At 36.3% G+C, this 16188-nt stretch overlaps 1 protein-coding gene across 1 annotated transcript; it reads left to right on the top strand.

Moving 5' to 3' along the window:
- Window positions 1-8217: 8217 nt before the first annotated feature.
- LOC109205345 (probable NADH dehydrogenase [ubiquinone] 1 alpha subcomplex subunit 12) lies at window positions 8218-14205 on the top strand. The gene is made up of 5 exons (XM_019368060.1): window positions 8218-8504; window positions 9763-9789; window positions 12783-12874; window positions 13614-13723; window positions 13794-14205. The coding sequence occupies exons 1-5, from the start codon at window positions 8416-8418 to the stop codon at window positions 13950-13952; spliced, it is 477 nt and encodes a 158-aa protein (XP_019223605.1). The 5' UTR covers window positions 8218-8415; the 3' UTR covers window positions 13953-14205.
- Window positions 14206-16188: the final 1983 nt, after the last annotated feature.

The following is a 16188-nucleotide window of genomic DNA, read 5'->3' as shown; positions in this document are numbered from 1 at the left end:
TGAGAGTTCCGAATTGTATTTAATGCAATGTACTCTAAAAATAAGTTTTCATGATATTGAAAATAAATCCTTGGCTAAAAGAATGAAAGTCATAATCATTATAATTGTGCTAGATAAAATTCTTATTTTTAGGAATTATTGATATTATTTTATAAACAATATAAGCATTTAAAAAATAATCAAATCTTTTTATTACATTGAGTGTATTATTAGAATATTATTTTCTATTTGTATTTTTTTAACACTTTTATTTCATAAAATAAGTCTAAAATATCAGTATCAGAGTGGCTAATTTCGATAGAGTATGATTTTCTACTTGTATTATCTAGTTGTTGCTTAGTTGTTTCAAAATAATTTCTCTAAAGCTTAAAATGTATATTATGATTTTTATATATCAATAGAAATATAAAACTATTGGAAGCTTAAAGATACCGCTGAACTAATGAAATCTTAGGGAAAAAAATATGAATTATGAAATATTGAAGAAAGAAAGTGAGTAAGAATGTATAATGAAATCTTTATAAAACAATTTGCTTAGTTGAGAAAGAACTTTAACATTTGAAAGGCTAAAAGTCACGTTCAAAAATAAAATTGTTATATCGTCCCACAGAGATTGGTTAATTTAGGCTACAGACTTTTAACATTTTTACTATTTGAGAGAACCAAATTGATGAAAGGTGAGTGGGGTTTTAAAACTTGTTAATTACTTAAAGCAAAACAAACAATTTCCGAAAGATTTATAATTTAGAAAGAGTTGGCAATTGTTGAATTCACTTGATAATATTATTATAATAAAATCTCAATTTCTACATGTATTTCTCTAAAGAATAATTGCTTACTGCTAATGCAGTTATAGTTGCTCACTAAGAGAAAGTCAATTAATAGCACTTCGTGAGGTTATGTAATTAATTGAGGTAAAACTAGTGACGATCAAACCAAAATATTTTTTTGCTTGAATTGTGCTAAAAGGTAGTAAAAACTTCATCAGAATATTTTTAATAAAAATTAGTAATCTTGCCTACAACAGCTCCTCCTTGAGAATTAAAACTGAGACAAACAAGATTACAGATTTGAAATAAGAGCTTTACAAAAAATTATTCTCACTTTACTACTTTATTCATTGGTTATTGTATATTAATTTTGCTCCGTGAGAATTATAAAATTAATATAAGAATAACTTAAAGAAAATATATAGAAGTGATAATAATGATTAATTAGAAACCATTATTTCAGCACAATATGAATTATAAAAAGAAAATTTCAAGCCGAGGATGTATTAAAACTGGAATAATATTATAAAAATATTTATCAAGATTCATCAACTATCCCAACAAACGATATTACTCCATTATGGAGTATTTAAATCTCACGACAGAAAGGAATTCTAGAATATCAATGCTCTTAGAAAATCCGATAGCTTACAAGAAGAAAATGAAATAGTTAAAGAAAGAAGTTAAGACCAAAGTTTAGATAAAAGTAGTTCTTGCTTCCTCTCTCTCTCTCTCTTCCCCACAAATTTGCATTCAATTTATACAAACGTATTACAAGCATTAAATGCTTAGATGTGTCCAAGACTAGGAGCTTGGATGTGTCCGAAGACAGGAGCTAGGATGTGTCTAAGATAGGAGCTTGGATGTGTCCAAGATAGGAGCTTGGACACGTCAAAATTTCAATTGTAGACTTTCATTTGCCATTTCAATTATTGTGCTTGCCATAGCAGACTTTCATCGAGCATTCTGTCTTTTTCTTCTGCTATTTATAATCTTTTTTTTCTTTTTTTTTTCCTACAAAAATAGTTAGAAAGGGGCAAAATTCAAAATAAAATTTAAGTATATTATTTAAAGTATGATATTAAAAGTATAAAATAAGTAAATATTTTATATTCATCAAACTGGAGTTCAAGTTATAATCACGTTGTTCTTAATACAATCAAATTCAATGAACACAACAAACACATACTCCACTAAATTATCTGCTTATTATAAATATCCTAATGGCGTGAATTTTACTATGGGTTGTGATAAAGATAGCATTCTTCCCCTAAACTAAAATTTATTAATCTAAAGACATTGTATAACAAAATAAATCCTTAGTTATCTATAAATAAGTAACAAAAATCCTAACTCATGGATTCTAATATGTGAACAACAACTATTTTAAAACTTCTCTACAACTAGATAAGACAAAAACTAACACATGATTGCTAATAAGGGAAATACAATAATATATCTCAAATAATTCATAATAGAATTGCCTAAAGACATGTTATCTGCAACTCGGTCAAACACATTTCATTCTAGTACGAAATTGTTTACAACCAGAATACACGATTCGAATATGTCCCAAATCATGTTATAAAAAGAACAAAACAACGATTCACATACTAGAAAATAAACAAGTAAGTTGAACTTAGAGTAAAAGAAAACGAGAGAAAGAATTAAGAGAGTCACTAACCTTTTGTGGTGCAAAAACTGGGTCACGTCGAGTAGATCTACTGGACTTTGGCTTCAAACTTGAACTCGAGCTTACAACTACGGACTTTACAAGCTCCGAAAAGTGCAAAGGAAAATACCTATGTTGTAGCGAAGAGTAAATGTGACGACCCCACCGGTCCTTTTGAGCATTTGCACTTCGCTCGGTAGTTTGGGGGCACGAGTAGCTCCGTATGATGTATTATGACTTGTTTGAATTGTCGGTATTGGTTTTCATGTGTTTCGGAACTTGTTTAGATGAATGAATTTCATTGTTGAAGCTTTAAGTTGGAAGAGTTGACCAAGGTTGACTTTTGTAAATTTGACCCCGAACGAATTTTTGATGGTTCCATTAGGTCCGGATGGTGACTTTGGACCGGGGCGTATGACTGGATTTGCATTTGGATATAGCACTAATTGGCGAAAGTTGGAAATTTGAAGGTTTAGAAAGTTCATAAGTTTGGCCGGGAGTTGACTTTGGTAATATCAGGTTCGAATTGTGGTTCTGAAAATTGGAATAGCTTCGTTATGTCATTTGGAACTTGTATGCAAATTTGAGTTCATTCCGGGTTGATTTGATATGTTTTGGTGCGAGTTTTGGAAGTTCAAAGTTCAAAGTTCATTTAAGTTCGAATTGAGGTGTGATTCGTCGTTTCGATGTTGTTATATGTGATTTAAGGCCTCGAGTATGTCCGTGTTATGTTATGTGACTCGTTGGTATATTTGGACGGGGTCCCGAGTGGCCCAAGTGAGTTACGAACGTGTCTCGGACCATTTTCCATTCATATATTATGGTCGGCAGCTGTTGGTACTGATGTTGCGCACCTGCGGCTGATTATGTGCAGGCGCGGTGGTCGCAGAAGCGGAGTGGTGATCGCACATGCGAAAGGATCTGAGTTTGGAGTCATCGCACATGCATAGGCTTCAGGCGCATCTGCGGTCGCGCAAAAGCGATGTACTTTTGCGCAGAAGCGAGATTGAGCGCAAAAGTGGGATTGTGCACCGCACCTGCATGTGCGTAGAAGCAGGGAAAGTCCCGTAGGTGCGGAAGGCTGGTCTTCGGAGGGCTTCGCAGAAGCGAAATTGTTCTGCAGAAACGGAGGTCGGGGATGTGACAATGCGACCGCATATGCGAAAATGCTGGGCAGATTCTATACATATCGAGAGATGGCCATTTTTATCACATATTGAGCTATAGACTTTGGAATTGGGAGATTTTTGGAGGCGACTCTCACCACATGGATTGGGGTAAGTGTTCTCTACTTGGTTTTGGCTATATTTCATGAATATATCTTCGATTTTGGCATTTGGATTATGGATTTCAAAGAGAAAATATGGGGGGAGGGTTGTCTAAATTTTCATAGAGTGAATTTTTGAGTTTTGAACATTTATTTGGAGTTGGATTTGAGTGAAACTAGTATGGTTGGACTCGCAATTTAATGGGTTGTCGGATTTTATAAGTTTTATCGGGTTCCGAGGCGCGGTCTCTGGTTTGACTTTTTAGTTGACTTTGGGCTTTTGAGTAAAAATTCGACCTTTTATCATTTGGAATGGTTTCCTTATGATTTATTTGATGTATTTGAGTTGTTTTTGGCTTGTTTCGAGGCGTTCAGAGGTCTGTACGCGCGGGATGGCGTTTTCGGAGTATCGTTTGGCTTGCTCGGTACTAGATTTAGCTTGTTCGAGGTAAGTGACACTTCTAAACCTGGTGTTAAGGGTATGAACTCCTGAATATACATCATATGTGTTTGGTGTTGAGGTGACGCACATGCCAGGTGACAGCGCGTGTGGGCGTACACCGTGTGAATTGTGACGCGGTTATTTCTGTGTACTGTGTAGTTACCTAATCTTATTTGTATCTGTAAAATCTCTACCTGCTAGAGTAATTGAGCTGTGATCCATGTTAGAAACCATGTCTAGGCTATATGTTTATCCCGTTGAGACCCATTGAGGTCATTTTTGCTATCGAGTTGTCTGCTTACATTGAAAATGCATACTCAACATTCAACTGCATATCATATCTCATTCTCTGTTATCAATTATTGATATATCGCATTATTATTTTTTGAGTGTTTTTTCATGACATTGTGAGCCCGAGAGACTGGAAAAATTGATGACTGAGTGAGGCCGAGGGCCTAATTGTGAGGATATTTATGGGATCGAGTTGCACGCTGTAGCAGGTATTATTGATTCATGATGCGATCGAGCTGCACGCCGCATCAGATATTATTGATTCATGGTGGGATGGGGTTGCATGCCGCAACAGTTATTATTGATTCATGTCATGATTGGCTTGTTATAGCGCTTGGGCTGGAATTGCCCCTCTGGAGTCTGCACATCCACAGTGAGCGCATGTATCTACTAAGTGCGAGTGCGAGTATGAGTGCCGAGAGCGAGTGCCGAGTAATTGGAAGGACTGAGTGACAATGAGAACTGATTGACTGAGGACTGAGTGATTGTGAGGACTGAATGACTGGGATGACTGAGAAAATCGATACTCCGAGAGTATGCATATGGTTTATTCAGCGTGTTGTATTGCCTTCGACATGCACACTTGACATACAGGCATAGAGATGCATTTTTCTCATGTTGTACCGTATCACGTCATTCATGACTTCTCATACACATTAACATGTAGGCATAGAGATGTACTTTCCGCATGCCATTTGATACTGAAACCTTTACCTATTGAAAAGTTTTGGGAAAATCATGGTTTTACAAACTTACTCATATTTTGGTGCTTTCGGCTAAAGATTTCGGTTTTACTATTATACTTGAAAAGCGTGCCTATTTTTCTGGAATTTTGAACGAGCTGAGCATTATATCTCTGAGTTACTTCTTTTAGCACTTTTATTATGTTGTTATGAACTGTTATTGTCGGTTGGCATTGGACTCCGACCTTTGTTTCAGCTCGTCACTACTTTAAACCTAGGGTTAGGTTTGTTACTTATTGATTACGTGGGGTCGGTTGTATTCATACTATACTTTTTCACCTTGCGTGCAGATGTTGGATGTTGATGTTGCTCTGTACGGCGGGAGCTGAATCTGAAGATGTACCTACGTTCAGTTATGGCTATCCCTTGTCCTTGGTAGCATTAGATTCAAATTCTGTTCATTTACATTTCAAATGGATGTTTTAAATATTTCAGTTCAGTCTTGTAAAAATCTAAATCTTAGAAGCTCATGATTTGTACTACCAATCCTTGGAAAATTCTTGTATAAAAATAGTTATTTATTGGTTTATTAGCGGGTTGTGTTAGGTGCCATCACGACTAGTTGAATTATGGGTCGTGACAGTAACAGAGACGACACAACTAAGATTTTTAGAGTATTTTGAAGAATAAAGTTATTTGAAGAGGCAGAGATGCAGTGGCCCCAAAGTTGTCCAAAACCTCGATATTTATAGAAGAATCACTAGGGCTTTTCTAGGGTTAGGCGGAATTCTTGAAGGTTTAGGGTGGAAAACGACTAAAGAACTATTTGAAATAGCCTGTAGCAGGAAGCAAAGGACGATATGGGCAGAGGGAGCAGGGATTCGGTTGCCAAAATTGTGAATTGATGAAAAAGAGAACCATTTTTACCTTTGTGAACTACATTGTAAATGGCAAATGAATTTTGAATTCTTCAGTTAAATTGCTTGAGTTTGCAGAGAATTTTCTTAGAATGGCCACACAAATTTCTGATTATAAGCTATGGTAGTCAAATTTTGCTAAGAAAAGGAAGAAGTCAAAACCCTATATCATGGCAGAAAGAGAAGAGACGGTTGTTTTCTTTGAGAGAGGAAAATAGATGGAACACTAGTCAAACCTTGACTTTAATTCTAGAAAGAAATCCAAACATTGAATTAGATGTATCTAATGGCTGAGATTAATCCTGATATAAGTAAATAATATATAATAAAAAAATGCTAGCATTTATTTTGGAATTCTCTAGAAGATAGGAGAAATAATCTGTCACGACCCAATTCCCAACCCGGTCGTGATGGCGCCTCTCGTGAAGACAAGGCCAGCCAACAGAACAACAACGCCTCTTTCAAAAATTTTTAAACATAAATGATTAGATAAATACAACTTAATGACATTAACAATCGATATATATACGACCCAACACAGCCCGACCGGGGTGTCACAAGTCACGAGCATATAAGGAAGTCTGAACACGACCACAGGGTCAATAATATACAGAATAAAGTTTAGAATCAAAAGACGAAGTCCGGTGCCGCGAACGCCGGCGGTCACCTTGCTCAGCTACGATAGCAAATCCTCAACCAGCTCAAACCCGCTACCGGGTAACCAATACCTGCATCTGCACGCGAGGTGCGGGGAGTAAAGTGAGTACTCCAACTCAGTGAGTAATAAAGGTAAATAATAACTGAGCAGCAAGATATCATGAAAGGCACTCCATCATGCTATATAGAACAGTGCTACCCTTTGAGAAAACAGTAAAACCGTGAAATCCTTTAGAAAATCTATCTGGGCTCAGTTAAAACATCTTTTGAAAATGTCTTTTTCAACAGTTAAGCAAATAAATGCGAAACAGATAGTGCAAGTCAGCACATAAGTCAGCACATAAATCCTTTGGGCCAAAATGCTTTTTTTGGCCAAAAGCACTTTTGGCCAAAAATTGAGGTATTTGGCCAAGCTTTTGGAAGGGAAAAAAGTGTTTTTGAGGAGAAGCAGTTTTATAGCCCGTTTGGCCAAGCTTCTAAAATCAGCTTATTTTGAGAAGTGTTTTTCTCAAAAGTACTTTTAAAAAAAGTAGCTTTTGTTGATAAGTAGTTTGTGTTTGACTAATTAATTAGAAAAGCACTTTTGAGCAGTAATCAGTGTTTGGCCAAGCTTTTGAAAACTGCTTCTAAGTGTATTTTTTTCAAAAGTGCTTCTCAGAAAAGTGCTTTTGGAGAGAAGCTACTTTTTTCTGCTTCTCCAAAACTACTAGCCTGTTTGGCCAAGCTTCTTTCTGGCCACTTTTGGCCAAAAATTGAGGTGTTTGGCCAAGCTTTTGGAAGGAAAAAAAGTGCTTTTGAGGAGAAGCAGGAGCAGTTTTGGAGTAGCAAAAAAAGTAGCTTCTCTCCAAAAGCACTTTTTTGAGAAGCACTTTTGAGAAAAATACACTTAGAAGCAGTTTTTTTAAAGCTTGGCCAAACACTAATTGTTGCTCAAAAGTGCTTTTCAAACTAATTAGCCAAACACAAACTGCTTCTCACCAAAAGTACTTTTGAGAAAAGCACTTTTGAAAAAAAGCACTTCTCAAAATAAGCTGATTTTTGCAGCTTGGCCAAACGGGCTATACTTCTGCTTCTCCTCAAAAACACTTTTTTCCCTTCCAAAAGCTTGGCCAAATACCTCAATTTTTGGCCAAAAGTGCTTTTGGCCAAAAAAAGCATTTTGGCCAAAAAAAAAAAACTTGGCCAAACAGGCTATTAGTCCATTTCAAATATTTAACAAACTATGATTGTTAAATTTAATAGGAAGTATAATTTTTAAAATAAAAAATGTCAGAAAAGTCCCATCAATCTGAGAAATTGAAACACCAAAAATTGCACCAGATACAAAAGTAGAAAAATAAAATAAAAAGAACATCCTTAAAAAGATGCACCAAATTCTAAAGATAGATTTTAAAAAAAAAATATTAAACCTTTGTGAGTTCTTGTTAAAATATTTTTTTCCACAGTTGTCAATTAATCTAACAATTAAAATTACTATTAAATATTTGATGGAAACAGAAAGTGTTCCCTCTTGACAAAATTAAACATCAAAACAGCTCAAGAATAAAAATATAAGGACTACTTCGAACCTCGAATCGTCTTCAAACGGGTTCGAAGCGGGTCAGCCGTCGGATCTAAACCCGACCAACTCCCTCTCAGTCCCATAATATTTTCATAGCAGCAAGCGAATCTCGGTGTCTGTGGAGTTTCAGAATTCAGAGAACGAAGCAGAAGAGAATGGCGTCGGTGGTGAGGGGTATTTTCAAGTCAATCAGAGAAAAGGGCATTGGAAATTTCCTCAGGGAGGTCCGCGAAGAAGGATACCTGTTAGTTCTCTACCTTTTATTCATCTAATCTCATTTTCGTGTTTGCAAGTCGCAATCCGTTAATGGCAAGTCTGATATACATCTCTATCGATTTGATTCCCTAAAATTAATCTGAATCCGACTATTTGTGCTGATTATTTCCGTTTAATTTCCTAGTGTAAGTTCAAAATTGAGAATTAGAGGGTAAAATGATTATAGTTCTTTTTAGATTTGAAATCTCTATAGTTCTATTGTTTGGTTTTGTAATTTTGTTGAAAATGATGTCTTTTAGATTTGCAATAACAAGAACAATAAGATAACATTGAAATAAAATCAGTAATCCTATTAAATTGTCTGAAGTCTAAACATTTATTTTAATCCCGTTAAATGAGGTAACTTTCGTTAAACTGTATCCAAAAGATGTTAAAAGCCACCTCCAGGGAAAATGACTCGGCTTTTTGCAAACAAGGCAAGATGTACACCGCATACAAATGTTCGCCTCCGGTGACCGGCAAACAAAGGCTGTTTTAACCCTAAATAGCTTCTAAAAGGGTGGAGATGGCGGTGGACCATCAGAATGTGACAACCAATACCACTCTGATGATACTCCAGTCGTTACCCTTTTAACCGGATGGTACAGTGGAGGAGATAGGTGCCTTAACTATATCACCGTAGTGCTAATGGCAAGAGTGTGAAGGCTAAAGTTCTAGATGAGTGTGACTCTACTGCGGGATGTGATGACGAACACGATTATTAGCCTCCATGCCCGAATAATGACCTGGAGGTGACTTTTAGCTCCAGTACAATGTTTAAATGGTCTGAAAAAACGATTATAGAATATGATTCTGGTAAAATGCTGTGGTGTTTCCATTCGTCATTATTGTGCATAATGACATGTGATAAAGTTATTACAGTATATTTCCAGAAAACTTCTGATCTTTATGGGAGCTTTTTTTTTGGTGAATACAACCAGTTTCGGATTGAGGTGCAGTTGTTGTGATTTTAACCAGCTTAAACTTATTTAGCTCTGCCCTTTAATTGATTGAAGTAAATTGGATATTATGAGCGATTGTAGACTTCCAGATTTTGGGGCATTAACTTTTTATGTGTTCTTGGTACCGCTCATTTCATTTAAATGCTTTTCTATCATAATATCTGGAAATTTACTTGCTTTTCGCTCCGTCACCGTTGTTACCAGTTAAAAACATTTATGTTTCTTGTTTTTATGTGGTATTCATTACTCTCAGCTAACTATGTCTTCCATCTTTGCATTTACCAGGAACTGTCTTACTGATGGAAATCTTTTGTAAGTACCTTTTTAGCTCTCTTTCTAATGAAGTACTTTAAAGAATTGAGCTACTTTTGGTGGGGATACCGCCTTGAAATGATGAATGCATAACTGAATCGTTCATTTGTCAATGAGAGTAAAGAGTGTGTGTGTGTGTGTGTGTGTGTGTGTGTGTGTGTGTGTGTGTTGAAGGGGGGGGGTGTGTGGCTTTTCATCTTTATGATATTGTTCAACACTTGTTGGAGTTTTGGCTTCGTATCGAAAAACTATTCGGGTCTACAGTGTTGTTTTCTGTGTTTGTTACCATCTAGACTAGTGATTATTGGTTGAGCAACTGAAAAAGCTGTTCATTCCATTTATTTGTTGTTTGGTTGCCCAAATTCTGGCTGACTTGAGCTAAAAAGATGACAGCATGGAATATGGACCATGGATTTTTCCTTTAAGATTCGTGGTTGTTCTGGAGGGATGGGCCAACGTGACCTCTTTGTTTGGCCTATTTCTTTAGCTGCTTTAATAGGGTGGTTTAGCACTTCAGATTGTCTCTCTATTGTTGCGAAGTTCTTCCATAGTACTCTTTGACATACTGGACTTTCCCCTCCTCGGCTGTGGCTTTACCTTCTGTGGGGGTTTCCACTTAAGTCTTGGTGTGGTTTAATTTAATTTTTTATGTTGTTTGTTGCGTTCATTTGCTTACATTATCTTTAAATTTTTCTTTTTTTTTGGGGGGGGGGGGGGGGGGGTCAGGGATAGGGGAGTCATTAGTAACTAATAAAACCTTAAAGTTAGATTTGTCCAGGCTTTTATGTGTATAGATAGTTTGGCACTCATATGCATGAGCAGTAGCTGTGTTTTCATTTCCCCCAGCAACGTGTTATATTGAGGTGAATAGGAACTCAATGGCCAAATACTTTTACATGCACAAAACTTCTTACCTTGACGGGCAAAGAGGCATTACTGGCTCTTTTCCCTGTCTAGTCTCATTAAGTTTTCGATCTTGGACCTAAAGTCTGTATAGTCAGCGATTGAGATTGAGTATTGACTGTAGTAGAACTTAGGAAGAAAGTAAAATCAAGAAAGTGATAGCTCTACTACGTGAATACCAATAAGTTATTACCTATCTGTAGGGCAATTGCTAGATTACCATGTCAAGGCTTTTGCTAAGTCTGTATCTGTAATTGTTGCACTTAGACCAGGTGACATGCACCTAGTAGGCACTATGCGTTAGAGTTTTAAATTTTTAACCCTCAAAGTATGGTCAGCGATTGACTGTAGTAGAACCTAGGAAGAAAATGATGTTTTTAGAATGTGAAGTTTACTTGAGTACCTTTAAGTTCTTACTTCGTTGAGCTGTAGGGTAATTGCAACATTACGATGTGAAGGCTTTTGCTGATACTGTATCTGTAGTTGTTGCACGTAGACCAGGTGGCTTGCGCCTAATAGGCACAACAACATGAAATCTTGATAGTGAATTAGACTTTCAGCGGTGAAGTCTTGTTTTTACTTGGCTCTCCTACAATTGAAGACCATATGTCTCAAAGTTGCGAGCAATGTATTATAAGAGACTTTTGTGATAAGTGAGTAAAATTTATTAATCTGTTTAGTACCAAGTAGGTACTGGATAGATACAAAAGTGTTTGAAGGAATCATGGGCTTCACATGCTAAATGAGACCAGGAAATACAGTATATATTCTGTTTACATCCTTTCTATGCCAAAGTTACAAATGCTGAAGACATTAAACTTTACAAAAGGTAAGGATAAAAGCTTATCCTCAAAGCACCTATGGTTTCTCTCTATCCAAACTGTCCAAGATATACATGATGGGGTATTTTTTTCATTTCTTCTTCAGCTCCTTCCTGATATTCTGTCCATTCCAACTGGTCATTGCGTCTTCAAGTATAGGAAATTATCTACCTTTAATTGGTTTTCATCACTAGTTGAAAGTTTTCTGTAGTTCTTGCCCTCATGACTTTAATCTAGTGGTAAGAGGGAAACAAGTGACGTGTGGGTTAGGCGCACGTCACGAGTTCGAAATCTACCGTAGACAAAAACCTGGAACTTAAGTGGAGAATGATAGATGGGCAGGCCCATTATCAATCAAGTTTCAAACGGTGTGCCAATGGGCCCTTGGGGATTTCTTGGTTATAAAAAAGATAATTCTGAAGTTCCATGGTGGCTGAACTAGATGCCCTCCTTAGTCCTTGTGGCTGAACTAGATGCTCTTCGTAGTCCTTAGTATGTAATAATTAGACAATTGGTCCATTTCTTGGATGAAATGGGGGTGGAGTTAGAGCTGTTAATTGGTTAAAAGTTATTAGGCAAGACAAATTTAAGGGGAATGACTTCATTGTAGTTATTGTCTGAGTTTTTAGTACTACTTCTTCTTGTTATTCTCTATTTTTAGCTTGCTTATGTCATGATCATGTCAAGCAGGTCAACTTTTTGATTTCTCCCAGCTTCTTGTCTGGGGTTGACTTCTTTGTTGAGGTTAATATTTTTAGGAAATCTGGATAGCTAACTCTATTATGAAAGAAGTCCTACAAAGTCCTTTGGTGTTGTATGTGTAAATCTTGGAAAGTATTTTTTCTTGTTTTCATAACCAGCAATAATAATACTCTCTTTCTCGACCTTAAATTTTCTCCGCAGATGCTAAGGTTTCAAGCCCTGAAGAAAATTTGCTTTGGTAGAAATGTGCTGTAACTTTAGATGTTCAACATAGAACAGCAAAACTCATATTCTTGTAATTGGCTGAAAGTTTGAATTGGCTAGTTTCCCTCTTTGGTTTAAATGTTAAGAGTTCTTTTTTCATCTTGTTGCTTTCATGCTTTCGAAGCGGTATATTACATGCCTGTGTAAGAGTTCTGAGTAAGACAATATTTTCTCTGTGAGGTATCAGTGAGACAATATTGAGAGACCTTGCCACCTCGCTTTCTCATTAAAGTGATTCCTTAAATTTGCATCTAAGATAGTATTTGTTTTTGGTTTCTTGTTTCTTCTTTCTTGTTGGTTCAGGCAAACCAAGATCCACAACATAGGTGCAACACTTGTCGGTGTGGATAAATTTGGTAACAAATACTATGAGAGGCTAGGCGACGAGCAATATGGTTGGTACAGCTGCTTCCTGCTTTACTATGTCTGAATCAGTTTGCCTACTTGTTGGTACATCTACTTGTTGTTATCTTGTTCAATGAGAGTGCCTGCAGAATGCATATTCAAGGTTACGGGTTCCCTTAAGTATCACTTAAAAGTTGAGGGTTGTGTCATTTGTGTTGTAATATCTTATGCTCCCCTTTTCCCTTAAGGCGATCAGAGGAAAGGCTTTATGTAGCAAAGAATGATTATATATTCCCCTTTTTCTAGGTAAAAAAGCAAAGACCTCTTGCACTTTATTCACTGAGTAGTTTTTGCCGCCTGCTTGCATTATCCACTAGCAAGAGTTGCTACTTTATCCAGACAATACTTCATGGTAACAGAAGTTAGTGCGTTTCAAATAATCTGCTTCGGCATGTGTATTCTAGTGATCTTTCTTGGTAGAGGATGTTAAGGCTTGTTTGTTTCACCGTGTGAAATAATAGTTTTCTACCTGGTTAAACATGCTCTTATAGGTGGTTTTCGGAAGCTTGAAAATACATTTTCATATTCTAGAGATATGTTAATCTTGTTTAAGTAACTAACTGCATAGCCTTGAGAGTAAAAGTTTGGAGTCTCATCGCCCTTAATCCCCATGTATATGCTGGGAATAGTTCCTCTACCCAAATTTGAGAGACCTTTGACCTCAGTGATTTGTTTATTTTGTATTTATGATTGCTCAAGTAAACATCTTTCTGTAACATGATTATACAGGAAGACACCGGTGGGTGGAGTATGCACAGAAGGATCGTTATAACGCTTCACAAGTTCCAGCAGAGTGGCATGGCTGGCTCCATTACATCACTGATCACACCGGAGATGAAGTAAGTCCTTACAACTTCTCTTTGATGCGTACCACACCATTTCAGAATTCTTATAGTACATGCCATGCAGCTGCTATTGCTGAAACCAAAGAGGTACGGACTTGAGCACAAGGAGAACTTCTCTGGTGAAGGTGATGCATACATATATCACTCCAAGGGACACGCTTTGAATCCTGGACAAAGAGACTGGACTAGGTACCAAACTTGGCAACCCGCTAAGAAGGAATAAGTTCCGATTTTTTCAAGAAAAGCAACTTCTACAGCAGCTGGAGAGTTATATGGATATTCTGCCATGCTTCGTTAATAAAAAGCCCTTGTACTGAACCTATGGTCTTGTGTGCCATCAAATTTCAAGTTGATACACTTGCTGTAAAATTTTCTTATCCTGGATATGGTGTTAGGTGTTGAATTGGATCCTAAATGTAGTAATGCATACTTCATTCCTTCACCGGTTTAAAGTGTCTGATGGTTATTTATTGAAACTAATCTAATCAGTGATGTGTGATCCCATTGAAACTGAAAATGGTGGCACGTGGTGGAAAGAGCCAATGGTGATTGTGGCCATGCATGCACTGAATGTTATGACTCGATTTGTGCTGAGTAACTGCGGAGAGTTGTTTAATACCACATGTTTTAGGCTTAATACACAGTTGATCCCCTCAGCTTGTAGACAAATTCCTTCAACACACCCCAAAACATGAGCAATTTTGTATTACACCAACTGTTTCTCCCAATCGTGTGTATTTTACTCCCTTCTTCATGTACATACTAAATTGAATATAAAACAGAAAAAAAGAGTGCTCAATCAGTCTAGGTTTCAGACTCTACATTTCCTTTTCAATCTTGGTTTCAGACTTTAGATTTACTTACAATTATTTTCACCAATTTAATCCAAAGAAAGATTTTGATTACCTTTTTCAAGTAGCCCATGGAACCGAGAGTGAATTCACATGGAGCAGGGATGTTGAAGTCTTGAGAAGCATACGAGACCTTGATTGTAATTTGCAATTGTGGCATTGAACCTATCAGTACCAGTAAAAGAAGCATCATCTTCTCTCTTTTGGACAAGCATGCCGCTGGGTCTCATTACCCACACAGCTTCGTCGCTGCTACTGCTATTAGCTACCCCATTTATTCCCAAATATAGAGAAAAGAACAAAAAAAGTTTAGTTACATTCACTTCATTTTGAGTAGTTGTGCCTTGATCCCTTCTTGTCTAGATTTAACATTATAGCACGAAGTTGCATAGATTATACAATAGTCATAAAACTTTTACCTTTCCTTCTACTTTGATGCATGACTTCCATTTTGTTTCAAAAAATTTAGCAAATATGTGTCAGAAATTATTTATTCACTCAAAACTAAATCTTTTGGCTATTCTCACTTTTATTTCTACATTTGAGTATTTTTGATATAATCAAATAATGTTAAATGCAGTTTCTTTCGGTCCAAATAATAAAATAAGTAGCACCTGAAAGATATATTTTATTATTATTATTATTATTTGTTGCTGTTTTTAACTTGATTATTTCGGTTGCATATACAAAGTTTTAGTTTTTTTGTAATTACATTTTTAATTCTCTCAATTAGTGAAAAAGAAGTTTTGTTAGTTGTGGACATACCAAGTTCAAAGAAAGCCCTAGGAATTGCACAGAGTAGGATATAAAAAGTTACCTTTGTTCAGTTCCCACATCGACAAAGTAACTATTGAGATACCGAAACTAGAAATATAAAAGGCCAAATGAGAGGCGATTCAAAGCATACCTTTCTCGGCCTTTTGGCTAAGATCAAGTGTAGTATCTGTTCTTATCAGTTTAATATCTGATATGTGGGCCATCGGCCCACTTGATATTAACTTAATTTTTTAAGGGGGAGAGTCCATTAAGGTAGCTTGCTACCTGGGCTCTCAAGCGTCGCTTATGTGTTGCACTACAGCATGGGCCTGGCGCACCCCACCAAATTAGTACAATTTTGATTACAATTGTGGCCAACGGCCCAGTACGCGTTGCTAGACATTTCTCCTAATTCAGCTGAGCTCTTAAATGCTCCTCTTGGAAGGAAACGTCTTTTAAAATAGGCACACAGATTAAATTGTACCAGGGTTACACTACTTAAAACTTTTGAGTAATTATAGTGAGAAGTAACTTCTTTCATTTTCGCATATAATTAAGGCTTTCGTTTTTTCTTCTTGTTTTTCACGGTTACATTACTTCTATTTTATGTGTTTAATTTAATTAGATAGGGAATTTAATGTGTCTTTTCAATTAGGCATGGAGTTTAAAAAAAGAAAGGAAGATTTTTGAATTCATGTTCAAAAGTATACATAATTGAGTTAATTGCTACTGTAATTTTGGGTGTTGTTCTGTGTGGTTAATTGTTGACTGTATGTATGCATATCTTTATCGAACTAATAATTGTCTCTTTTTTTAATCGAATTAGAGAAGTATTTGTCGGTTTTTAATAAA

This window comes from Nicotiana attenuata, unplaced genomic scaffold (assembly GCF_001879085.1).
Source record: "Nicotiana attenuata strain UT unplaced genomic scaffold, NIATTr2, whole genome shotgun sequence".
Taxonomy (NCBI): domain Eukaryota; kingdom Viridiplantae; phylum Streptophyta; class Magnoliopsida; order Solanales; family Solanaceae; genus Nicotiana; species Nicotiana attenuata.
The sequence above is the reverse complement of the archived record's forward strand: the minus strand, read 5'-3'. Positions and strand labels throughout refer to the sequence as shown.